This window comes from Aulostomus chinensis, chromosome 10 (assembly GCF_037954235.1).
Source record: "Aulostomus chinensis isolate RoL2024-O1b breed Wild chromosome 10, RoL_Achi_v1.0, whole genome shotgun sequence".
In the NCBI taxonomy this organism is placed as follows: Eukaryota; Metazoa; Chordata; class Actinopteri; order Syngnathiformes; family Aulostomidae; genus Aulostomus; species Aulostomus chinensis.
The window spans coordinates 22,015,842-22,042,742 of NC_141329.1; the positions used below are offsets into that span (position 1 = coordinate 22,015,842).

Here is a 26,901-nt window from a genome sequence, read left to right on the forward strand (position 1 = left end):
GCAGAAGTCACAAGTTCAGTGGTTTTATTATTTCAGTGTAATTTTGCCTGACATCACATTCAGTTTGCGCGGGGTTAGCTGACAGAACGTGAGTTCATTCAAAATATCACTTTGAAAATACATTTCAGATGTTATTTTTTGAAAATGTCTCTTGAGAAGACTGTTATAAACATCTGCACAACTACGGCTGTGATTGTTATTTCTTAATTTTGTTATCTGAAGATATTTACGCTGGTTTTCTTGTGACGATGGTTTAACTAATCTTGTTACAGTATCAAGATGATAAGGGAATTATCTGGAAAAAAAAATATCTTTTGTTTTCTGGATTTATCTTAGAATTTTTTCCCGAATTATCTCGAGATAGCTGCGTTCATTTTCTTGTGATGAGGGCTTAATTTAGCTTGTTATCTGGAGAAAAGGCAGGTTTGATCCCAAGAAAATGGCTCTTCTTTTTCTTCATGTTCGATGACTTTCTTTCATGCAACAATACATCTCTTTAAAAGCAATATGAAATTATAATCTTGGTGTTCTCTACGGGCGGTTCCCACGACCCTTAGCAGGATAAGTGGAAGAAAATGAATGGATGGATGGAATCTTGGTGTTCTCTACGGGCGGCACGGTGGTGCAGTGGTTTGCAGCAAGAAGGTTCTGGGAGTCTCCATGTTCTCCCTGTACCTGCGTGGGTTCTCTCCTGGTACTCCGGCTTCCTCCCACAGTCCAAAGACATCAAGAGGGGACGAGGCTGATTGATACTCTAAACTGACCGTAGGTGTGACTGTGAGTGTGAATGGTTGTCTGTCTATATGTGTTGGCAACTTGTCCAGAGTGAACCCCTCCTCACCCGAAGGCAGCTGGGATAAGCTCCAGCCCCCCCTGTAAACCCCTAACAGGATAAGCAGTAGAAAATTGATGGATGGCTGTTCTCTGCTCCTCCTGCTTATATCTTAAGAGTTATCCTAGTTTATCTTCACAACTGTTTTGAGAATCCTGCCCCCTGTAATATGTCAACTATGACATGTTAAAACCTATCATGTCTGAACATTCATATTCACAACTGATCAAAAGCTGTGCACAAAGAAGAAGCTTATATTTTCCATCGTCTGTCTTACAGTCATCATATTTCACCCAATAACCCAGTTTCACTGCTGCAGAGTGCACAGAGCAATTAACTCGGAGCAACAGGGTTTCCACTAATGTATCACATTTCTCTGCTCACTGTGTCGATGTAACAAACTGCTCCCCTGGGGGCTGCTGCTGCAGAATGATGGCATCAGAGCTGGAAATGACGGGGGGGATGTTAGGAACCGAAAACCCCGCGTACCCCCACCCAGCCTCGCCACCATGAAGGGAACAGACATCTTTCCAAATGCATGGACTGCCCCCTCTGTGCTGTGTAGCTATGTCAGAGGATATCGAATCAGAAGCTGCCTGGCTTGCACATAACTCACTGCAGAGCTAATCAATGTGCATTCGACATGGATTATTGATATATATTGTGAAAACCAAACCTTTTTCCATTTGAGGGGCTGATCCTCGCTCAGACTAAATAGTGAGAACAAGACTGGAGACATGGGAAGAAGCGCCTTTCATATCTAATTCCCTCACCCCATATATGATATGTAAAAGATGTCTCACTCACTTAGTGTGTGCAAAAAGCCTGTGTGGTTGGAGCCAGTGTGTGTGTTTGAGTGTGAGGTTGTCCCTTTATGGCGCTTGATTGGTCGCCATAGGAGCAGAAAAAAAGAAATGTATTGCTTTTCAGTAGATTCATATTTGCATGACTCATATGAACATGCTTTTATCACTGAGAGGTACAGCGACACGGTTTCCTACTGAGCATCATCCATATTAAACCAAATCTTCCTCTAAGACTCTTCAGCTGACTATTTTAGATTGTAATTAGCCATGCTTCATACAGCAAACCACTGGTCCTCAAAGCCCTACTGGTGTGTTTTAAGGGCAGTATTCTAAACTTCTCTGTGTAATTACACCAGAAACTGCAAACAACTGGAATGCTCTAAATATTTAGCTTTATTTTTGGAGTATTATCTGACCACTGAACCATTGCGTTTCCCCATGATTATAGCCCACCAAATGGATCATGCGGGCATTATCATGGCAGCAATAGTCACATATCCCCTGGCAAATCGGGATCCCTGGCCAGCTTTGTCACATGCAAGTTTAATTTTAGCAGTCACCACAACGAGTGTTTCACACCTCCCAATGAATCACTCAAGAATTCTGTTTGGTTTCATTGCCAGACTTATAATTTCATCACTGTAAATGCATTTCTGTGAGGAAGCTGCTTATTCCTCAGGTGCAGCCAGAAGCCAGTCGTCGTTCCAGTTCCATGTCCTCACAGCTGTTTGGGTGTAGCTCACTCCTGCCTGAGGTATTCTGGGTATCGCAAAAAAGAAATGAGGTAACAGTGTGTCAAACAGACACGCAGAGATACTGAAATCTGAGGTGAGGAGATAATAGTTGATGGGCTGTCTTAGTAAAGGTTTTCATATACAGTAATCAAGAGTCAGCATGGCTTCATACTGGGAATATTGTGTGCTTATTATACACATCCATTTTTGATGTTGTTTTTAGAGCGTCATGTTAGAGCATCCTGACTGATGACCTGTCTCACACCAAATGTGCATTGCTCGTCCTCGCACATTTGGTGCCCCAGGCAACACCCCACCCACCTAGCACACACACACACACACACACACACACACACACACACACACACACACACACACACACACACACACACACACCGCAGTGTTATCTGCTGTAAAGTTGCTAAATAACTACATACACACTAGCACGCGCACACTTGGCTACAGCATCAACCACAGCTTTAACTTTACACCAGTACTAGACAACATTTTTCACTGAAATTAAATTTCATGGTGCAAAGAAAATTATGCAAATAGTTCTGTTGTTTTTCATTCCAAACAGCCAAGATAATGACTGTTTCAATTGAATGGAAAGAACAACAATAATGCCTATTATGTTTACTTGACTCTGAACAAGCAATCAAGACTCTGAACTAGCCAGACCCCAGCACTGGCTGATTTGTTGTTTGTTTGGCGTGTTAGCTCACTACGAAGATCGCATAATGCTAGCATTACAAAATTCCAATTTAACGACAAAGAATTTTACTTTCTCCTTAGCACATTTCCCGCCTGCTCCTTTTCTTTCTGTCTGCACGCCTTTCATCTTTTTATTCTCTTCCTTTCCACATACACTCCTTTTACTCAACTCCACTGTATCATTATTGTTGTCAGTCATAAATCGTATTGAATGATGTTTGAACTGTTGTTGCTCGGCATAACCCCCCCGATTGTGGCCTGGGTGGCCGTCCATGCCACTACTGTGTACTGTAAGCTTCTGTATCTAAATTTTAAAAGACTGAAGATGCTGAAGGTCCCCTCTTTCAGCAGAAATACGGTGTCAGCACCACCTCACAGACAACTTTGGTCCTCTACCACTACTGTTGCTGCTACTGTTTGTGTTCTTGGTTCTACGATTCATTTTTTCACTTTGAAAGGCATAATAAAGATTAGAAGAATACAGTATATTGTACTTTTTTTTGTGAAGATACAGGTTGACCAAGTGCTTACAGGCTGTCGCAGGAATGTGACCTTAAAAGACACTAACAACTGCACTGCAGCCACACGGTGCTACCCAGGAGGGTAATCTGTCTCAGATGATTTATCTCTCTGCTTCCTACAGTCAAACTCTGCATCTTATTAAAATATGCAGCTTGTTAGTTATCCAGGAATAAGGAAGGAAGGCTGCCTTCCAAATGACACTGAGCAAAAACCTCTCTGAGTTCATGGTCGGCTGATAGTCAAGCCTTAAATTATTAATATGTTTTCTTTTCTCTTTGTTGATTCTAATGCAACATCTGCATCTCCATGGAGATTGTCTTTACACTTTGCCTCACTCCTTGCAGCCCCCTGATGATGCAAACTCCAAAGTGTGATGCTAAGGTACCAAGCCTCTTTTTACTAATTCTAAGTCAAGTCAAGTCAGTTTTATTTATATAGCACCAAATCGCAACAAAAGTTATCTCATGACACTTAACAAGTAGAGCAGGTCTAGTACCACACTCCTTCAATGAATTTACACCCAACAATTCTCCATGAGCAAGCACATCCTGCAAGAGCGGCGACGAAAACCTTCCTTTTAACAGACAGGAATGTCGAGCAGATCCAGACTCAATGGGGACGGCCTTCTGCTTTGACCAGTTGGGGGGAAAGAGAGCAGTAGAGCGGGGCAGTGTGGCATTCTTATCACTGTGCTTGATTGTTGCATGGAGGCAATATGTGAAATTCCACTGACTCAAATGTGGCTTTTAAAAAAAAAAAAGTTCTAATAACAAAGGTATTCATACCCCCACTTCTTCTAGTATGATGCAGCATTGGCAAGTATAAAGTGCATGACTTTGGAGAAGTAAATGCTCAAGTATTCATGTCAGTATCAAAACGCTGCAATAAAAGATCAAATCCAATAAAAAAAAGTTTTAAAGTATAAAAATGATGTATGTGTTGGATCCCTCACTGACTGATAATTAGCAGAGCGAGATACCTTGACAGTTTAAAGCAGTTTAAAGCCAAGTACAACATTTGGCTGTTTGTGCTGTGGTATTTAAATGTAAAGTAGAAAAAGAAAAAAAAAAACCTGGCTAAAAAGCTTGCCAAGAATATTTGGCGATTTTTTGACTTGAAGCTGGCTAAAACAGTGATTAAGACTGTTAAGACCCTCAGCCTAATATTTCAACATAAAATGATCTCATTATCTATTTTTAGCTTTGCATTTGCACAGAGACGGTCACAAAAATGTTACCTTCTCCCTGTTAATGTAATTTCATTTTTCACAAACTTTGTTTTTCTATGCATTAACTTAGGAATACACCTACTTATCAACTCCTGAAAATATAGAAATGAACCTTGAACTGCAAGAACAGGAAATCAATAACAGTTAGTTAATGCTTTGGTAACATTAGTTATGCTTAGTTAATGGATGGTAAGCTGTTACTAATTTGCCTTGTAACATTCTAGTAATGGCATTAATGTACTGTTGATTATGTTAACTTTCAGGGTTATAGCACAGATGGATGGGAACTGGAGGAGGTCAAGGGGGTCAGGCTAAGTGTTACTTAAGGGAGTCATGTTCCCCATTTTAATTTAATATAAATAAAATAAAAGAACTCAAATAAGTGGTCGGTTATGCTGAAGTAATGATTATGCAGCTCTCTCATGAATTAAATAACGCTTACCCTGAATCTAGCCCTAATGTAAAGTGTGTTTTATTTGTATGTATTTATCTTTTTATTCATTAAACACATACATAAAACACGCTGGTCCTTCTACCAGAGGCGTTGTGTGTAATGCGCCTTCTATGCGATATGTAGAAGGTCACATAAATCCTGTCCCCTGACCCAGGGGCCCCTGTGTGCAGAAACAATCGAAAACGATCCAAAACTAACCAGCAGGCGTCACACCACCACTATTTTCATGGTCGTTAGAAGAAAGCGAAGAGAATCAAAGCGGAAGTGAGCAACTTGCGGAGTAGTTTGGGGGAACTTGTAGACTGGGGCATTACAGCACATCGCATCACGGGATGAGAAGTTACTTCTTCTCTATGCTGAGCTACAAAGTTTAAAAGGCAACTCTTTGTCGCTGGGGCACAATGGGACTCCCCACTTTGGAATTCAGTGACTCTTTCCTGGACAGTCCAGACTTCAGAGAACGTCTCAAATGCCATGAAATAGAGCTGGAACGGACAAATAAATTCATCAAAGAGCTCATCAAGGATGGGAATATGCTCATCGGTGCGCTCAAGAGTGAGTAAAGCGTTATTGACACTTCTCCTGAAATGAGCTATAATATTTAGAACGTTACCTGAAATCCACAGGCGTTTTGAATTGAGACGATGCTTTCAGTGAGGTTTATTCAAGTCTGTTGCGTTGACTGAACAGAACAGTTCCACTTTGAACTCAGCTCCCACTGGGGTCTGAATAAACCAGTGGTGTCTCACTGGGAAATATTTCATTACTGTTGAGAAGCTTTACATCTTTGCAAAAAAGAAAAAAAGAAAAAAGAACACACACACGCACACACACACACACACACACACACACACACACACACACACACACACACACACAACTCATTATTAGGAGGTCTTAGTTCCAGACTGCTTTTGCCTTTTTGTCCTTGGTTGCACTGCATGCATGCAGAGGCTTGCCTGTCTGAACCCAGACACACTGCAGACCAGAGAGTAAACTGTGTCTGTGTTCTGAATGAGATCACCCTTCTCTGACTATCAAGTGGCAAATTAAAGGAAAAACTTAAGTAGATGAGTGTAGAAATACAATGAATGCTTTTTTTCTAAACCAGAATAGTCCGATGATCAACTAATAGGCCTAAAGGTTTGTTTTTTAGTGACCAATACAAATATTCAGAGATATATTTCGTGTGATACAATACAACAAATCAATAATAGTCATACACGCAACTTTAAATTGCTGAACATAACATCAGTGGTATTTGAGGTTAAAAAATGTCGATGTAAATTACCATATTTAATTATTAATCAACTTCTCTGCATAGAAGAAATGGGCAGTGTTAGCACACTATTGATGCTTTGTGTTTAAAATGAGCTGCTTCATAGATTCGGTTCATTCCAGTGAACGGAAGGAGCCGGCTGCTGTCTGAGAGACAAAAGATAGTTTGATCTTTTGGCCACACTGTTCAGACTCGCGCTGACTGAATGTTGGGTTTATTGAGTGTGTGTGTGTGTGTGTGTGTGTGTGTGTGTGTGTGTGTGAGAGAGAGAGAGAGAGAGAGAGAGAGAGAGGCAGATAGACAGAGAGGCAGATAGACAGACAGACAGAGAGAAACTGTTCATGTGTGATGTCAGATAAAGATCATACATCAAGTGTCAGGAGGGCGGGGCTATGAGGTAGAGATAATTTTGATATAAGTCATTTTAAAAATGTATTTGTATCAGTCTTAGGGCTCATGTTTATATCAGCCCAGTTTTGCTCAAGTCTCCTCGCCTTTGCTCTTCATCTGCTGTTTGAGTTGAGGAATTGATGCTGTAAATTTATGATACAGGGGCTTTTTTTTTCCAAAGGATTTGTTTTATAATGATAAATTAAAAGGCTATATATTCCAATTCAGGCTGTTTACATGTGTTTTTCAGTATTTACAAAATGTATATATCACAACCTTGAGATAATTCAGATAACATTGCCAAATGCGTATCAGCAAAAAATCCAATATCAAGCCTCTGCGAAGCATTAGGGGAGACAAGTTTAAGTGACAAATTAACAGGAAAGATGCATAAAACCGTGGAAAATTATTAGTAATAGTTGCAAAAGAATTTGTATAGCAATAAAGAGTTTAAAAAGTACAAGTAAACAGCCGTGGGAACTGGATTTTATTGCTGAACTGAGTCAAATGAACTGGCTCGCTAAAAAGAACCAGGATTCCCATCGCTACAGTGCAGATATTTTCTTGTTTATCAGCCTTGTGATTACAGATTATCTACAAATGTCACGGATCGGGTAGAACAGAGAGGCCACTGAATGGTTTGATGAGAAATGAAAATGATGTGAATTGTTTGGCCTTTGCATTCACCAGATTTCAACCCATCTGAGCTCCTGAGGGAGTTCTGAACTTGTCACGCATCTCTTGATTGTTGAGGCCACAGACAGATACACAGTATGACAGTATGGAGACCATAAGTTCAGGGTCAGAATAAGCTTTCATCCCCTCCATTAATGAAAGCTTCTTTCACTCATAATAGCTTTAAAGTCATCTATCAGAAGTGAAAGAAAATCTTCTCTACCTTTGGGACTGCATGAATGAGGACAGTGTGACCACCAGAATGAGGATACTGGCGCTTTGTCAGGGGTCATTGTCCTCTGAAATTCCAGATTCAATCCAAAAAAAATTCCACTATCCTGATAAAGTGGACATCCCACTCTGCTGTGTCCCAGAATAGGGTGGAAGCCTGGTCTGTTAAATGTGTCTGTGAAATGGAGAGAGATTAAAAATATAGGCCTAATAAAAATGGAAAGTAGTTGGAGTAGGATGGGAAAGCCACCGCAGTGTTGTCGTGCACTCTCTAATCCATCACTCAGCATGAAAATACTTTTTTTTTCCACAGTACAGTCTTGTATGGTCCTTTTAAGTTTTGCATTACTCTTTTCAGTCAGTAAAGGTAATTGAAGCAGAAATGGGCTTACAAATCAATCAACTTTCACAATAAAACAAACTTATACAAATATATGCCATTTATTTTTCATAGTATTTACTATTAGCCTGTGTGTGTGTGTGTGTGTGTGTGTGTGTGTGTGTGTGTGTGTGTGTGTGTGTTAGTTTGTTAGCACGATCCTGCATCTTAGTTATACATCATAAAAGGACTTTTGTTATAACTTTCTATCTTTTGATCACTATTATTATAATTATTTATTTTATTTTTTGCTTTGAGGTTTGGGTGTATAGTTGGCTACAAGCAATAACTGTTAGCATCACTTACTGTTTCAGTCATTATGTATATAATGAGTTTTCAAGGTCTGAGATGGTGGGTCTCCCTAGACAAAGCTTGGAATAGTGGGCGTACAAAACAGTCCTAAAACCTTAGAGTTGATCATCCAGTTCCCTCGTCTAAAAGTCAGTAGGATTTTTGAATGGATTTTCAGTGAAGGCTTATTTCTACAAAATAACACACATGAGTAAATACCGCATTTTAGATGTTAAGTTAGTTGTAGTGATCGATGTACCATGTTCGCGATGTAGCATAAGAATACTTTTATACTTCTAATGGTTGCACTTCAAAAAATATAAGTAGTTTTCAATGTGAAGGTTATCATGTGGAATAAAAGATGTAAATCTTATGAACCTTTGTTTTATTCAGACCCCAGTGGGAGCTTTTGGTTTCAGGAACCCTTGATAACTCTCAGGTTGGCCTACAAAAATACATCATCTCTGAGGCACTCCACAGGGCACCCCAATCACCCCTCCTCCCGTTCCTCACCTCCAGTTTCTGAGGATCATTATTATTGTGTTTGTTGATATCATGAGTGAATCATTAAGTTGCAAGCCAAATATTTCAATTTGATTCAAGCCTGAAAGTCATATATTAGTTTCTGACCCTTGGAACGAAGAGAAAAAGTAAAATTGCACAAAAAATACTGTATCTTTTAACCGTGACTTTGACCGCATCACATACATTTAAGCTGTTCCACACGATATCTGTTTAATAACTCATATTTTTTTCACCTCCACTTACTGAGCCTCCCCTGAAAACTGTCTTGACAACCCCCCCGCAAACCATGCAACCCCCACCCCTGCCTGCCTTACACTTTGAAACCTCTGGTCTATAACATTACTTCTAAGGCCAGTTGAAGGGTAAACCTATTTCATACTTTATGCTGAAAAAAACCATCTGTCTGTGGGCAAGAGACCACAGGTGTACAAAGTGGTCTGTTGAATGGTTTATTCATGCCAGCGATGGTTTAATACCAAAATAAGACCTTAACTGGAAAATGGCCATGCTCCAAGTTGAACTTTGCACATCAGACAATGGCAAGAGAACTGAGACTTTGATTGGCTTTGATTGCGTTATTGATGAAGAGGAAAAAAAAGAAAAAAATGCATTCATGTCCGATTCGAGCTCTGGCGTTGGCAAAATTTAAAGTTGAAAAACAGGACTGTACATGTACTGGACCGACCCATGTCCTGACTCAACTAGCTATAGCACTGTTGGATAGAGAGTTTTGTTTATTTATTTCTTTTTGTTGTTTTACTTACATGAGTGATGAGCAGGATTCTTTACCTGGAATGTCCGGTTTCAGTCAGAGGTGGGAGGGGAGAGCTCACTCAGGGATTGAGAAGATTAAAGTAAATTATTGATGGTCTTTAATTTAGGACGCCACAGAGGTTAACGACCCTTTAGACCCACCATCACAAGTGACATTCCTGGAAGACCTTTAATGGTCCATATTTTAATAGTAATCATCTCATGTTATAAAACTGAATTGTAAACCATACTTCATTGGTTCTCACACAGGCTGCCTCTATGAGGCCTGTTTAGCCAAGACTGACATTCATTTGAATACTTTTAAAATGGCTACTATCAAAACTGCAGTTCTTAGTATCTGAAAAACTACCAAATGTAAAAAAAAAAGAAAAAGAAAAAGAAAGTTAATGACTCATCCTATTCCCCCAGGGCTTTGCTGTTGTAGATATCCTCATTTAGTCAACTATTCTGGTGACATGAAGTTTAAAAAGTCAGGTCTTCAAGTTAAAGGAAGTAAGGAGTGTCTAATGCTAATAGATTTCTGGCAGGGCAGACTCGTGGTCAATGCATACCTAAGTAACACGCATGACTGACCCCTGGAGTGGAAATTGAGAGAAAACCTTTTTCTTGTGGGTGTAGTGAGGAAAAAAAATACAGATTTTGAGGCCAAAAGGTATTTGATTATTTCATGGCCAGGAGATGTAGATAAATAGTACAGTTAAATCGAGGGAACAAGTTATAAAGTGGCCTCAAAAATATTTCCTTTCTTCATGCCCGCAATTTTTTCCTCTCCACGGCCATTGCATTGGTCCACAGAGAAGACTTCATCCATTGAAGTGAAAGTTAATCAAGTCATACCAAATACCTATTTATGACTCTTCTGAACTTTGTTGAATATGAATGTTGAGTTCCAGGTGCAAGTGAGAGGTATCTGCAGATGCATTTATTCACTGTCTGCTATCACCTGTCTATACAACAACTGCTCGCTTTTATTAATCCCACCACTTGACTGCGATAATTGAATTCACTCAAGCACCAATTATCGCTTTGTGAGCAGGGAGTGAGAAACCACAAAATACGAGACAAATTAATGGCATATTATGAATGTGGTGGTGAATTTGTTTAGCAAACCCATGGGCAGGTACCCAGACATCATTGGTGGTTAATGCAGCATTTACAGTATGAAATGTACCTGATAATATTAAAACTGAGAGAATAATGATAATTATTAAATTTGTACAGACATGCTGACGAAGTGAATCCCGAGCAAACCCAATGTGAAAGTACCTGAAGATACAGTTGTTGGATAAATGTCACCTGTAAACTTTGAGCTCCTAGTTAACCCTGTAGAAATTCACATTTAAGTGAAGTTCTGATCTGGCCAATACCCAGTTTTTGCTTTAAATTGTTGTAAGAATATCGGGCTGCAACACAAAAGTATCACTAATGATTTATCTGAAGATATTTTTCAGGAAAACAGTAACCAGTTGGTATCATCATTGAATTTTGTGTTTTGTAGTCCTTTTTTAGTCGCAAATTAGAAAATGTTTGGTAATTGTTTTTTTTGAATTAAAAGTTTTACTTAAATTACTGAAAGCCTGTGGATATTTATATCATTTCTTTGAGAAACTCAGTGTCCTGAATGGCTGTTGGGAGACTCTTAAGTAAATAACAATCAACCTGCCGTCGCAAACCCAAGTATCTGGGATACCAGAACTGCAACCTGACAGCAATACTTCAGTCAACTTCCTGAGAATGGCAGTCAGAGCATGTATTCTACCAAAGTGACCACATCCCATCATCAGTGGATGAGAGGTCCAGTCTGAGATGATGCTCAATGCTGTAAATCTCACATCTACAGCCTGCACAGCCTCACCACTTACAGTGCACTTGCCAACAGGCCTGAGACTCTGACTTTATGTGACCTTTTTTTCCTATAACAAAAAGCTCTGTGGTGGACCTGAGCGTGTGCTTTTGCTCAGCCACTAATCTGGGTGAAAAGATGAGTGAATATGAATAAAACAGCAGACCCAGTAAGGTTATTTTCTGTCTCTGAGTGAACCTACTAATTTCCCTGTCCACTACAATGCCATGCCAGCACTGCATCACCACCTCCCTATCTGAGCGCGCCAGCAGTAGCCAGTCATCCAGATATGTGGCCTGGGGGGGATACCACGCTCCCTGTGTGAGGCTGTGGCTGCCTCTGTGAACACCCTTGGGCTTTGGGACCGGCCAAAGTGAAGTATTAAGAGCTCGTGTGTCCTGAAATGCCAGCCTCAGATTTGATTGTGTGGCACATAAATGGGGATGTGAAAATAAACTAGCGAACTTTATCACCTAAGCTCTACCTGGCAAAGGTGTCACCACTTTGTTTCCATAGAAAGTGAATGTGGGGTGATGAATTGTCTTGTTGTCCCCCGTTTGAGGCATCAGTACTAAGACTGACAATCATTTGATTTCGAGGTTTAGTTTGAAAGTATCCGTCTGAAAGCTAAGGTATAATGCCACAATACATCCTCATTCTAGCGATGGGTTTAAATTGAGTGCTTTAGGAGATTTTTGCGCTGGTTCACATTTATGTCATTGATAAGTATGATAACTCTGTTGGGAAATCCTTTTCCCACAGATTTATCATGGCTGTATCCAGCACAGTGATCGGATACTCAGCTCAGACTTGAACAGCCTTTGGCTAACGGCTTGTGTCCTTCACACGTTAAATTGGCCCAACATCAAGCCAACTGCTTGTTCTTGAGTCAGTGTTGTAGGTTGTAGGTAGGTGCAACATCCCTCATTCGAATGGCATTTTCTGCAAAACCTAAAATGTTCTTTATAATGTGAAAGATCTTTTTACCCCTCTTTTTGGAAGCTAAATGGATCTGAACAACCACTCAAATTTAAAAAACTTAAATAAATACTGGCAGATTTTTTTAGTCTCAAGAAAAAGACAGGTCGTTATTATGTTGGCTGATTGCACGTTTCTGCGGCACCCTGTGCCTACGCCTGTTCACCAGTTAAAGAGTAGCCTCCTCCCTGAAATGCATGCCATAATGAATGGTTGATACACTTGGGGGATATTATTATCAAAACTATGTGTGTAGCAAAGTCTGAAAACAGAATCATTACTTGTTCTGTCCCTGAATAATATTATGGTACTTGACACCTCATTATAATTGCAGGTATTGACAAGTACCAAAACAATAAATAGATATGTGGCCTTTTTTATATGAATTTATTCACAATAGCTTTTAGCTTTGAGAACACTGAGTGTTTGTTTGTCTGACGACAGATGATGCTTCCCGTGCTCAGCCACAGGAACTGTCCTGTAAACATGCTTGTATAACCATCCCCCATCCTCCCTCAGATAACGTTTGGCCTGGCATCATTCTGCTTCTCTGTGTGGGTGTGTATTCGCTCTGTCTGTCTGTTGGACTGTGAGACAGATCGTGTCTTGCAGGATTATACCATCTGTAATGTATTGCTGCTTTTTTTTTCTATTTTGAGTAATCTGATCGCTTAAAATGTATGGAAATCCAAGTGTACAGTAATTCAGTTTCAGTTCAGTTCTATTTATACATTTCATATGAAAGAAGGTATTTCAGGGCACCCAACAATCCCCAGTGAGCAAACATTTGGCAACGCACTGTAAACAGGAAGAAACCTTGAGCACTACCAGACTCAGGGTGGGCGACCATCTGCCTTGACCAGTTGGGTTGAGATGCATACGGAAGCACTCTATCCATCCATCCATCCATCCATCCATTTCTATACTGCTTATTCATTAAGGGTCGGGGGGTGGGGGGTGGAGGCTATCCCAGCTGACATTGGGTGAGGGGCAGGGTTCACAGGTCGCCAGTCCATCGCAAGCCCATGTAATTAGGGGCACAGTATCTTGCTCAAGGATACTTCAACATTGAGAAGTGAGGATCGAACCAGGGATCCTTCGGTTGGTAGACGGCCTCTCTACCTCTGAGCCAGGCTGCCCCCCTATCCAAGCACTCATACATACATATGTATAAAGGCTATTATGTGTTTGTGTGGCTACGGTGATGGCCAGGGGAATCATCTTTCTTATTTAGTCTCCTTTGTTTATCATACATTTAACCAGCATATACATCCTGCTGTCAAATGGGTTTTTAAAAGTGTCTGGTGGGAGGCCTGCTGAGGTTCAGCTTGTTGTTTAACATGCAGTCAAAAGAAAGTACACTTCGTGTTTCTTCCCTTGTCTGTGGTTTCTCCACAGTTTCTGTGGCTGACGAATAAGACTGATTCCTTTTGATATCTTTTCAATCCACCGTGTACAACCCTCAATGCTCACACTTTTCAGGCCCTGTGCACCCCTGGTATTGAGATCTTTCCTGATGTTGTGCGATCACAAGTGGACAGCTCTGCTGGATGCTATCACACTTGGCTTTAATGTGATACATGCTTGCGCGTAACATTTTCATTTGGTGAATTTACCCCAGTACTATGTATCTAGTACAAGTGGCACAGACAAGAGAATGTTGCTAAAAACATGCAGTGGTAAACATGTTTATTTGTTGCTGTGCTGAGGTGTGTGTGTGTGTGTGTGTGTGGGGGGGGGGGGGGTTCAGCTGATGTGTGAGAGACATCAGCTCTGATAAGAGAGAATGCAATAAAACATAGTGATCGAGTAGCAGAGATTAAAAACAGAGGTGAAAGAACTCAAAATGATTGTTTCTAATAAACTAACCTGCTAAAGATGCTTGGCTGCTCACATTAAACTTTCCACAAAGGTTTGATCATCTTAAATGCCCCTGGATAATGTTATGGAATCAGACACAATGGTGTTTAATTTCCCTGATGGACCTCCTGTACAGGGCAGGAAATATGGTTATTTTGATCATGGTTATTGACGGAAAGAAAAAAAGCACAAATAATCAATGTATATGGGATATGTATTAAATCTAAAACTCTTGAGCTGTTTCAAATGTATATAAAATGACTCATTGCCAAGGTAGTGAAGTGGTTAATTTCTCAAAAGCAAAGGAGGCAGGTCAGATGAAGATGCAGCTGATGATTCACCATGTGATGGAGAATGTTGCTCATGCAAGCCTGTTTTAGTCCATGGGGCTCTCCAGAGCACAGAAGGGGTAGAGCCAGGTCAACAATTGGAGGATATATAGGGAGAAAATGAAAAAAAAAAACAAGTTTGATATGAGGGGATGCTGTAGAACGATCAATGACAGTGCCAGATGTGGGAACAAGGTTGAGGGTGTAATAAAGACATCAATGATTTTTTTTTTAATCTGAGAAATGCTGATTATGTCTAGAGTTAAAATAAACACGATCATTATACCCATCAGCATAAATAAAAAACTTCAATTACTTCTATCAGAATTAAGGATAAACTGGAGAGAATCTCCCAGCTGGCTCTCAGGCTGATCGTGAGAGACCATAAGACCAAGGCCTTTGCAGGATTCCCGGGTACCACTGTGGACAGATTTTGATCAAAGGATTATACATCGTATTAGTAAAAGCTGCCTCCCTCAGACTGTGGTGGGAAGTGTGTTCGACTCCAGATTGAGTTCTCTGCTGTCATCTGTCAATCAAAATGATCGTCACACTAAGCACACCACTGCCATGCTTGCTGCTGCCTGGCATGTCCCACTGTTGTGTTTGTAGCTTCTCCAGAATAAAAATGAATTTGTTTTTTCTCCTCCACAATATTAGCTCACTCTGTCCAGCTGCAAATTGTTGCTTTATACAATGAATGTGCATTTTTGTCTTGATTTAAATCAAGGACTGTGTGGTTTGGGCTATTTAGAGATCTTGTTATTCTGAGAGAAGTGGTTTGTATGATGTGCCATCTGAACTCTTGAAGGCAGAGTGAAGAGGTGGCTGTCACAGAGGGGGGAGACATAATATTGTTTAACACAGGGATAGCGCCTCATATTTTCAGACACTCTCCTGGGAGTGAGTCATAGTGTTGCGCTGGGTTATTAACATGAAATGTGGCAGAAATAGTTGCGCAAAGAATGAACAAAGGAGTATCTGACTAAGTTGGGTTGTGTTCTGCTTTTGTCAATTTACAAAGTTTAAGTTTAGTTCTATTTCATGCAAAATGGCTGAAATAAAAATAAACTGTAACAGATGTACATGGTGTCAGGGTGTTGCATCCAACTGGTATTCGTAATGACAAGTTGATTAAGATAATATTATGTTCATTAATAAACAGATTATTAACTGCCATTATGAGGTGCCTAAGTGAAGGAGATTCCAGGAAGGGGAGATGCTCAAGGCAAACTAGATTTTAAGCTGATAAAAGAGAGGAACTGATGATTCTTTACTCTCTGCCTCTACTTCCTACTTAGCATGTTGAGTGCATTACTAGCAAGTGGAGTGGAGTTGTTACACCCTCATACATGTGCTGTAATTATGTTCCACTCTGGAACGGCTGTTAAGTCAAGTGTGGCCGAGTGAGTATATGTTATATGATGTTAGAAAAAGTTGGAATATTTTCCTTATACAACAAAATTTGGATGCATTTCACCAAAAGAAATCATACTTTTCAAAGTTGTATTAACTAGATCATTCTGTTGAGAATCCATCAACTCCAACACATATCAGCTGACCCCAAATACGCCTTGGCACCTTCACGTTCTATACGTCCTGCTGTTCCTGACAGTTGAACAGCATTTAGTTGAGGGAAATATCATCATGATGGGAGGAACTATAGTGAAAACAAGGCATTTCATGACAGACAACAAGACACACTTTATGTTGAGTTCAGCTTAAGGAGTTTTTCTTTAAACTTAAATGAATTTAACTTAAACACAGATTCTGCTTGCTAGCTTGTTTGGTACAGGAGGCAACAGATGAATCGAGGAGGAAAGTCTGACTGCAACTAGCTGTATGAGAGCATTCCACCACCTTCCATTCCAGATATGGACATTTTATCCATCAATAAATCAATTCTTGGCACAAGGATAGTAGTCCAATTAAATAATCTAATAGAGCAAAAAATCCAGTTTGAATGCAACTTGTAAAACCATGCACTGGCTTTGAACACCACCAACAAAAAAAATCCTGTTAACAATAAATCCCAGTATTTATCAGTGATAGATACTTTTCAGTAGAGTTTCATTTAAATAATTAAATGCAAAAAGCCTTTGAAATGCATAACAGTCATGCCGAATTGGCTGGGAAGCATTATGATTTTATATAATTGTGAATAACAATTGATTGTATGTAATTAATTTGCATGTCAATTTAGCCAATGCAGATGCTCACCAAAATTATGATGGCACACTAGAAAAATCTGCCACACCTTGTCACATACCACAAGTTTCATCCTTAATTAGGTGGACGGTGGGGGGGTTTAGATTTGTTTTTAAACCTCCCTTTTCATTTTGTCTCTAAATGCTTCATGCACTTGTCTCAGCATGTTCAGACTAATTATACTTGCCTTGAAAACAGCAAGAAGTCTGCTCAGCAAAGAGTGAAACATTTTTTGTTATGTCTCATTTGTGACAATTACTGCAACTGCTTTTGCAATTATGCTTCTTCTCCTAAAGAACAATTCATTATAGTCAGATGACGTGTGAGATGTTTGGGTTTCTGATAGAAAATGCCTCACTGAGGTTGTAGATTTTTGATAAGTGTTGGAAGGTAGTCTGTCTGGCTAGTCCATTCAAGGTGAACTAGATATGGTCAGTTGCTCGCAACTTATGCTGATCCCCACTTCACCCCACTCACAAGTGAAACAGTTAAATGTCATAGAGCACAAAATCTACTAAGGCCTGTAAGAGATTAAAGATTTTGTAAAAGTTGATGATCCAGTGGCTGCCGCTGGAAGATCGAAAAGTAGTGGAAAAAGGAAGGAGGTGGTGAAGGTTCTTGTCATATAGGTCAAGATATATGTGAGTAGGCTGCCCTACAGAGGCAACAGGACCTGCTTTACGTTTCACTTCAAATCCAAGAAACTTGTTCAGTTCAAAGGAAGATTAACAGGCTTAATATGTAACAGAAACCAAAAGAGGGAGCTTCCCAGATGCTTTGGACAGGGTTCCCACGGGGGCTGGAAATCCCTGAAAACCATTTTGACCACTCCAGGATTGATTAAAAATCCCTCCCAAATACCACTTGAAGTCACCAAGACCTTGAAGCATACCAATGAAAATGAATTCCTTGAACATACATTATTAATGCTTGACTTTGTCTACAATGCAACATACGAACACCGGAGAATTTATTTATTTGAAGTAACTGGACATACGCAACAAAATATTTAACAAAAAATGTACACCTTCAAAAGGTGCACCTGAGTCTCAAAAAAGGGAACGTTTCAACATACACTTATCAAAGGAAGTATGGACTCATATTTGAAGCAGATACATCAAAGCATGTAAATATTTCCTTCAAAATCTGTTGAAATCTATGGCCTCCATGAGAAGTTAGCAGCAGTCACCAAGAACGATTTGTGTGCAGATTAAACATATACATTTGCATACGATTCTATGAAAAGGTTCTTGAACTACAGTGCAAACATAAAAGGCGTGTACCTGAAACAATTTTCGGGGGAAACGATAGCTGATTTAGAGCTTAAGAATATGCAATCGCATTGTATTAGCCTTGTATCAAAGACCTAGTGTCATTATCTTCCCTCTCTTCAATTGTTTCCACCAATTTAGATTGCAGAAACTGTCTTTCACAGTGATAGTGGATATATTCCTCATATTCTATTCATTCATAACCACAGCCTTATTACAAACCTTTGAGGAAATGTTTAGGAAATATAAGGAAAGAAGTAGTTCAATAGTTGCATAGTGTTGTATACTGCATCACTACACCCCAGAGACATTGTGTAGTCTCTTCCATCCTTGTGGTATTTTGAAGTATTAAAACCTCTCTCTCTTAATCTGAATTAATGTGTAGTTTGACCAGGTGCTTAAAGTTCCTGCCTGCTGTTAAAGCAGTGAGTATGAAGTTATTAGATGAGGCTTTGTTTCAGGTGCTGGCTTGGGATGGGAAACTTTCAGTATGCACTTGGAGGCTTGTCTGGTTTTCTCTCCTCACACAGCAATACTCCCTCCCCTGCTGGGTGACTGACAGGCAAACATAGTAGTAAGCAAGGAGAAGAGGCCTTACCTAAAGGACCACTCCCTGGTTCCAATCCCTCCAAATGGAATCAAAGTGGCACAATGCACCCTACTGTTGGATCAAAGAGATCCCAGCGTCTCTCGTTAAGCTGGGTGCATAGAAAAGTTCCCCTTTGAAAACCTTCTCATCTCAAATCAGCAGTGTCTCGCTGACAAGATGAAGTAGCAGTGATGTTTCTCACCTCAGTGTACGGCCATAGTGTGCTATCAATTCAAATGAAACATACTGTTGATGGAGGTTTTTGTGTTGAGTGAAAGATGGGAGATGTATAGAATTGTCTGCTTGAGTGCTTTTGATGGAAAAAGTAAAAGCACTGCTATTTAGTAAAATCTGAGTACTGTGCTAATTAACCTCTTTAATGGACACATTTATGGTGTGGTTTGGGGTTTTAAAATTTTCTCTGCACTAATTTGTGAAGAAAGTGCTTCATTGGAAGCTGCTAATAATATTTGGAGGACTGACATCGCCAGGAACTTAGCAATTAGTGCTGTGATTATGTGAGGCATGCAAATTCAGCACTCTGATTCTTCATCATCTTAGTCAAGTTTTTTAATATTTTTTTGAGTTTGTTTCCAATAATATTCTGTATTTAATGAACATTCAAAAATAACGTGAAAATTAATTATTGTTCCCATTATCCAGAATGTGATGTGCTTGTTCATTGTTTGTGCCGTTTGTATTTCTCTTGTGACTTTTGTGGCTCTTTATTTATTAGTTTATTACGACCAATGACCCATCAATATGGTCCAAATGCATTTGCATCCTTGGAGGCATATTCTTAAATTACACGAAAACATGAAGCAAGGACAAATTCAATTAATAAACATTCATCTCAGTATAACCAACCATAAATTTATGCAAAATTGAAGTTGCCATATTTAATGTCATCAAATAAGGAAAAACCTACATATTTTCTGTGTTTTTATGTACTCAAACCCTCAAGTCAAATTGTAAGCATATTATGATGAATAAAAGCATAAACACACTGTAATATGAATATGTAGTGAAGTCAATTTAGAGCTGGGCAAGTTCTGTCATACAAGGATGGTGATTGTAGACTATACAAATGTATTATCAATTTTTTTTCATTTATTATAACATTAGCTAATGCAAGAAGAGTACAGAGGGAAGTTGAATTCCATCAGATGTGAGTCCTTCAACCCAAATGTCCATATTATTTGTTGTTTATTATTTTGTAGAACCTCCGAGAAGCACTCACAGAACCCCGTTTCCAAAATGACTCATAAGCAGCTTTTCTTTGATGACTGTTACAAATGTATTTTGAAGAAAAAAGTTGTTATGGTCAAGTTTGGGTTTGGTGTAGGCACAAAAACAACAGGTTTAGGTTTATTGATGGTTCCTGGTTTGGGTTCAATTAAGCACTAAAAAAAATGTAGACTTTTGGTTAAATACATTTATATTGGCCTTCCTCCCCAGTGATAGACAATAAGATAATGCACTGTGGATGGTCTGTATTTATATTGGTCCTGTGCGTATTACTGGTATTTTAAGCGCTTGTGCCTCATTCGCCCATCACACAGACAGGCACTCACACTGATGGTGGAAGCTGCCGTGCAAAGTGCCAGTCAACTCATTAGGACCAATTGGAGGTTTGGTATCTTGTTCAAGGACACCTGAGCGAGGTTCAAACCAGGGACCCTTCATTTATTAGAAAGCCACTCGACCTCTGAGCCATGCTGCAATATCCAGATCTATACCCTTCTCTCCTGTGTGTGTGCAGCAGGGGGCTGAAACTAGAGACCAGCCGACCACTAGTTAGCGTAGTGCAATGAATGATAGCAAATGTGCAGGTTAGCATATTCCAAAACCAGTAGTCCCCCCTTGGTGTTTTTTGGATCATGTTCAGGATCTAGGCTTGTCTTGAAGTAAAAATCCTCAATATTTCAAAAAAGGTCAGCTATGATTAGTAGTAGCAGTGCTCTTCTAGTCATCAAAACATGTTTTGGAGAAAAAATGGAGAAAATTACTCTTAATGACTGCAACTACCATTCATTGTGCTAAGCTAACTAGCAATGAGTGGCTCTCTGTGGGTCTCAGCTCCCTAATCCATCCACAGATGAGAGAAGGTCTCCCTGTCTGTTTCTTGGGTGGATGGTAAATAAGCATATTTCCTGAAAAGTTGGTGTTCCCACTTTAATTTGAGGTGACAGTTGTGGTTTTTAAAACACTGTTTTGACTTTCGTTGGGACGGTGGTGCAGCGGTTAGCACTGTCGCCTTACAACATGTAAATGCGGACGAGGTTAATTTGATTCTCTAAATTGACAATAGGTGTGACTGTGAGTGTGAATGGTTGTTTGTTTATATTTGTTGACCCTGTGATGGACTGGCGACACATCCAGGGTGAACCCCGCCTCACATTTGAAAGCTGCTGAGATAGGCTCCAGCCCCCCATGACCCTTAGCAGGATAAGCCGTAGAAAATGGATGGATGTTTTGACTATCGATAGAAAGAAGAGGAATGGTCAGCTTTCACCTTTTGCATCATCAGTTTAAACAACAGCAACCACTACTCCAACCTGCCTCCTGACATGGACTTCTTGCCATATATTGAGGCCATCTGTCATTTATATTAAATGTCAACATAGGTCATATTGCCCACTTGCATTTATGACCTGCTCATTGTTTTTCTCCTGAGGATAGTCTCAATAGATGACAGTACACCTAGGAAAGTGGATTTTTTTTTTTTTACAATGTTCCAAAGCTGTGAAACCCTAAATTGTATTGCGGAATATATGAATGTCTTTTAATAATAATGTATTTTCTAATACTGAAGTAATCACATTTGCAAGCTGTGAAATGAAACACGCAGACTTTCCTGCAGTGTTGTTTGTAGTTTTTCAGGGGTTGTTGGTAGATGATATTTGGTAGTATGTGGTTGCCCTGGAGACGAGATAAAGGGGGTCCCCAGGGAGCTCTGTTGTGTGGAGACTGACAGCCATAGCCCTGTCTTACAACTCACACACTGGGTAGTAACTGGGGTAGCTGCTCCATCCATTCCTGTCTTGGCTGGGTAGTCAGAGCTCAAGCTTTGATTAAAACCTGGAACAAAAGGATGATATACCATAACCATTGTTCTTTTTCTTCCCCTGTACTCGTGCCTGCTGTGTGAAGAATCACTTCTGCAGCTCAGATTCTGTGTTGGAAAAACTCCATGCTGGGTTTGATAGAATTTTGAGTGTAATAAAATTAGATGGCACTATTTTAAGGGCTAGGTATAATGCATTAATGACTCAAAACTCATTCATTTTCTTTGTTTACCTCTGTTCCTCTGCAGCAGCTTGCACTTCATGTGGTAAATACATCCTCAGATTCAGAATTTGTGCTTCTTCATTTTATTGCTCCCATGAACAGCACAGCTCTTTTCACTTCACATACTCTAAGTGTAATGCACCAATTCCTGCCTCTGTCAGAGGAGATGTGGAAGAGTAAAATGAAATATCTAGAGACCAGTAGAGACTCTACTCCGCATATATTGCTGCTGTGTGTCCCTAAGTCTCATCAGCTTGTGATAAGCTTGTATGGAGCAAAAATATTTTGTATTAGGGGGGTTATTTGAGAGGGTACCAAAAAAAACATACTGAGATTAAATAGATTTTTCAACTTGCATAAGATGTAAGATGTAATATTCCCTACATTGCAAGCGGTTGACCTTCAGAAAATACATTTTCATTCTGAAGTGCTACGGGTCACTTAATGGCACTGACATTAAAGCAATACTTCACCAAAAGAAAAAAAAATCAATTTAAATCTAAATTAAAAATCTAAATCTTTGATGTCTTGAATTCATTAAAAAAAAAAAAATACCCTGCACGATTTCTATGTGATTACAGAATTCAGGAGTTTCATAGCTTGAAAACTGCAAAACTTCTGTTTACAAACTCTTAAACACATAGCTCTCTAAAAACTGGTCGTGACTCTGCACATGTTTTTGAACTAAACTAGATTACCAAAAAAAAAATTCTATTGATAAACACAAGCATGAAAATAGATTCCCTAAAAACACCTGGATTTGCAACCTGGAATGTGTTTCACTGATTACGCCTTCAGTACCTACCTGGGGTTCAGAAAATAAAGGTGTTTTTTTCCACCTTTACTATATTACTCTTTCCACTCACCTTTTCTACACTGTCCTGTGTGAGTTCTTTGTAAACACTGAACATATATTTACATGCATATGCTCAAAATGAGATGGATCAGCAACTACATGATGCTAAGCCAACTTTAGCAAAGGTTATACCTTGGAATCAGACAATGTATAATTTCTACGTGACCCATGTCCTGAGTGCAATCCCGATAAAGATAACATGGCTGTATTACTATAGAGAAAGTAAAAGCTCGGGTCAGGTTTTTATGTGTTCTTTTGTTTTTGAAGCTTTAAAAGAACAATGCAAGCAGTTTTTGATGGCATGGTAGAAGATGAAGGTTTCTGTTAAACCTGTCTGAAATTTCAGTGCTAAAACAGCATCCATTGTTGATGGTTCTGCAAGCACATCCGGACAATTGCAGCTTGGTATTGATCTCAAATCAGCAGCCTCAGACTCAAAGCAGGACTAACAGGAGGGGAGGCCTAATAGGTCTTAAGGAAAAGTTCCGCTTACTGGTACTCAGGGCAGACTCAGCAGCGTTTACAAGTGGTCATCTGTCAAGATAGCTTACTTCTGTAATAGCCTTTCAGTCAGCTGTGTCAATGAGTAAATTTCTCGCTATTTTAACCACTGCCCATTACCACACATAAATATCATCCCACACTGCTTGAAAAAATAGTCATTGTCTACTATAACAAGCTGCAGGAGAAGTGTATCTACCCATGAAGATGACCACACTGAATTTTGTGGGCAGTAAAGCCAATTTGCGCTTTGGGCTGTCTGTCAGATAAAGAGTTTGTCAGTCTGACCTGAATAGGTTACAACAAAATATCTATTGTTGACTGTTAAAACATTCTTCAAATTCTTCCCCCTGGGCCATAAATGCAAAGACTCAACAACACTGACAGAAAGTTAAAAACATTCAGTGTTATGTTTTCTGCAGTTTTACTGATGGGATAAACACACACACCCGCACATGCACGCACACACACGCACACATAGAGACAGAGAGAGAAATATGTGTGTAATATATTATGTCAAGAAAAATGTAACATTGTCACACTGCTGTTGTCTGTGCAATCACTATGTTTTTTTATTGCAATATCTTCTCCTACATCAGAGCAATAACTAAATGAAGCCCATTGAATCTACAGCTTCTGTTCAGTACTGTAATTACTGAGATGTCACATACTGAAAAGAACAAGTTTTGTTGTCATTATACTGCAAGTTCTATGAACTTGAATTTTTGTTTTTTTTGCTAAGCTACAACTTAAAGTGTGTTGTTCTGGATGGCGATATATTCTCCCAGTGCACATATTACAATAAAAAGAGTTGGAATATGAAAATTTAAAGTTTCATTAGTAATCAGAAATTCTGAGGTCCTTTAGCAAAAAAGAAAAGAAAAATAACAACATTAAAAAAACATTGCAACTTTTGTTGGAACTTTTCACAGAAGCTGCTGCAAAGTCAGGCATTTTAGGCTGTAAAAATCATAAAAGTGCTGCGAAATCCTGGAGGGAGTGATTATAGTCTATTCTGAGCACTGCTGTGTATCAGCATAGACTATAATAATCAGCAAAGTTGGCCTCCCAAAAGTGGCGCAGTACAGTGCTTTGCAATGGCGCACAGAGGAGGAGATCGAACTGGACAGGAAGTGCCCACATGAATGGCATAGTGAACCCTGTCAATTTTCAAAATAAAACTCCATGTGCAGACTCAATCACAAAAATTGACAGAACAGGGCAAAATATCATTGTTTACTCTACGTGCACATGATACAAACAGATAAAACAAGATACAGTGTCCAAATGAATGACAAAACTGGGCTGGAAAAATACAACATGGCTGAAATGTCACCAGTGGAAATTGCAGCTGTGCAGAGGACAGTTTGGACTGGCGTGGCAGCCGGAGTGTGACACAGCCATACCATGTCTAAATTCAGGATTAGACTGGAGAGCATCTGGAGTGTCTGTGACCCATTAAAATATCTATTTAACAAATGTGTTTTCATAATAGGGGGGTAGATTTTTCAAGTGCAAATGGCCACACTAATAAAAGAACATGGTGATTTACTCATCGTATCATCGTCATACATGCAGCGCCGCAGTAAATGCAGTAAAAACAAAAATAAACACTGAACCCTGTGGCGCTGAATGTGCCATACATCCAGGACAATAGCCTACATCATCCATGTAGGACAATAATTTAGAAGGAAATAAATCAAAAATCCTATTCATACTTTCTGATTTGTAGGATAATTGCATTGTTGCAGGAAAATAATTCACGAGTGGAAAGTAATAATTATTAAAGTGAAAATGTACCCCCGGAAAAATACCTCAGAGATCTGAGATTCTTTTTCCCTCATCAATCAGTAGACACGCAAAACCCACACACTTGCGTTACTTACAATAACACATTTATTGCAAGTCTGGCCTGGTTTGTAGGTCATAACTCTTTTGCAACTTTGGATGCATTCATCCCTCTCCTACGCACCTGTCTCATGAAATAGATGTGCAGAGTGTTCTTCTTTTCCCCTCATCAATCACATCAAATGTTTCAATAGAATACACTCACTTATTTCAGTTGAAAGGTTATTGAGTAAAAATTTCGAGCTAAATATCTAATCATGTGAATACAACCTATGATGGATCTATTTAAGGATTCTCTCTACATACATATCATGTGTGACACAAAGGTCAAACAGTTAATTTGAGTTCATTGGCTCTCGATGGGGCAGCACGGTGGTGCAGTGATTAGCACTGTTGCCTCACAGCAACAAGGTTGCAGATTCGAGCCCCTTCTCCAGCACGGGATCTTTCTGTGTGGAGTCTGCATGTTCTCCCTGTGCCTGTGTGGATTCTCTCTGGTACTCCAGCTTCCTCCCACAGTCCAAAGATATGCAAGTGGGGACGAGGCTGATTGATACTCTAAATTGACCGTAGGTGTGACTGTGAGTGTGAATAATGGTTGTCTGTCTGTATGTGTTGACCCTGTGATGGACTGGCGACCTGTCCAGGGTGAACGCCGCCCGGAATAGGCTCCAGCCCCCCCCCCCCCCCCGACCCTTAACAGGATAAGCGGTAGATAAAGGATGGATGGCTCTTGATGGGTCTTTATGACTAATCAAGAAGGGATAAAGAAAATATAGTACATTTTGAAGTCATTATTGTATGAATATGGTATTTGTAGTTCCTTTGATGTACCCAAAAGTTGACAACCAATATTTTTTCTTTAGCGGTGCAAATTTCTATGTAAAACAAACAACAAACTAAATAATATGACATCTGGGGTTATGTGCTCTTTAGAGTATCAGTGTGTCCTTGATGATCAGAAACTACAAACATGCTGGCAAAGATGATACATTTTACTGTTTGCAGATATCTATCTTAGTTGTCCCTGCACTCAGCGTGCATATTTCTAAAAGATGCAGTGTCTTTTTGATCGGTTCTGTGCTGTGTGATGGTCTGTGTTGTGTTAATGATTCTGATAATTTTCATTGTCTAGGTCTTTCTGCTGCTGTCCAGAAGTTCTCCCAGTCCCTACAGGAGTTCCAGTTTGAGTGCATAGGTGATGCTGAGACAGATGATGAGGTGAACATTGGTAAGTATAGTTTGGTTTACAGAGTAGATCTATTATTTTTTTTTTAATTTAGCTTCCTTCTTAATGTATTTCTCAATTGCAGTCAGGTTGTTTACTGACATATCTGTTGAAAATTATTTTGCAAGATATATAAATGCAATTGCAATGCAATTGGATTACACAGAACATAAGAGCACATGTCCTCTGGTGAAGTGCCCAAAATATGATGTTCAGTGAAAGGTACTTGATTGAAAAGTAAAAGGTTTTGTGTCTTATTTTAACC

General features: G+C 39.5%; 1 protein-coding gene across 4 annotated transcripts in view; it reads left to right on the forward strand.

Moving 5' to 3' along the window:
• The first annotated feature begins 5,515 nt into the window (after positions 1–5,515).
• The window catches only part of arhgap42b (Rho GTPase activating protein 42b), a 64,592-nt gene continuing 43,206 nt past the window's right edge, over positions 5,516–26,901 (forward strand). For 2 of the 4 annotated variants that reach the window (XM_086216456.1, XM_086216457.1), the window contains exons 1-2: positions 5,516–5,845; positions 26,544–26,639. In XM_086216456.1, coding sequence (XP_086072582.1) covers positions 5,692–5,845; positions 26,544–26,639 — 250 coding nt within the window. In that variant the 5' untranslated portion in view covers positions 5,516–5,691. The remainder of the gene's footprint in view (positions 5,846–26,543; positions 26,640–26,901) is intronic. The other 2 variants (XM_086216458.1, XM_086216459.1) reach the window with 1 other exon arrangement.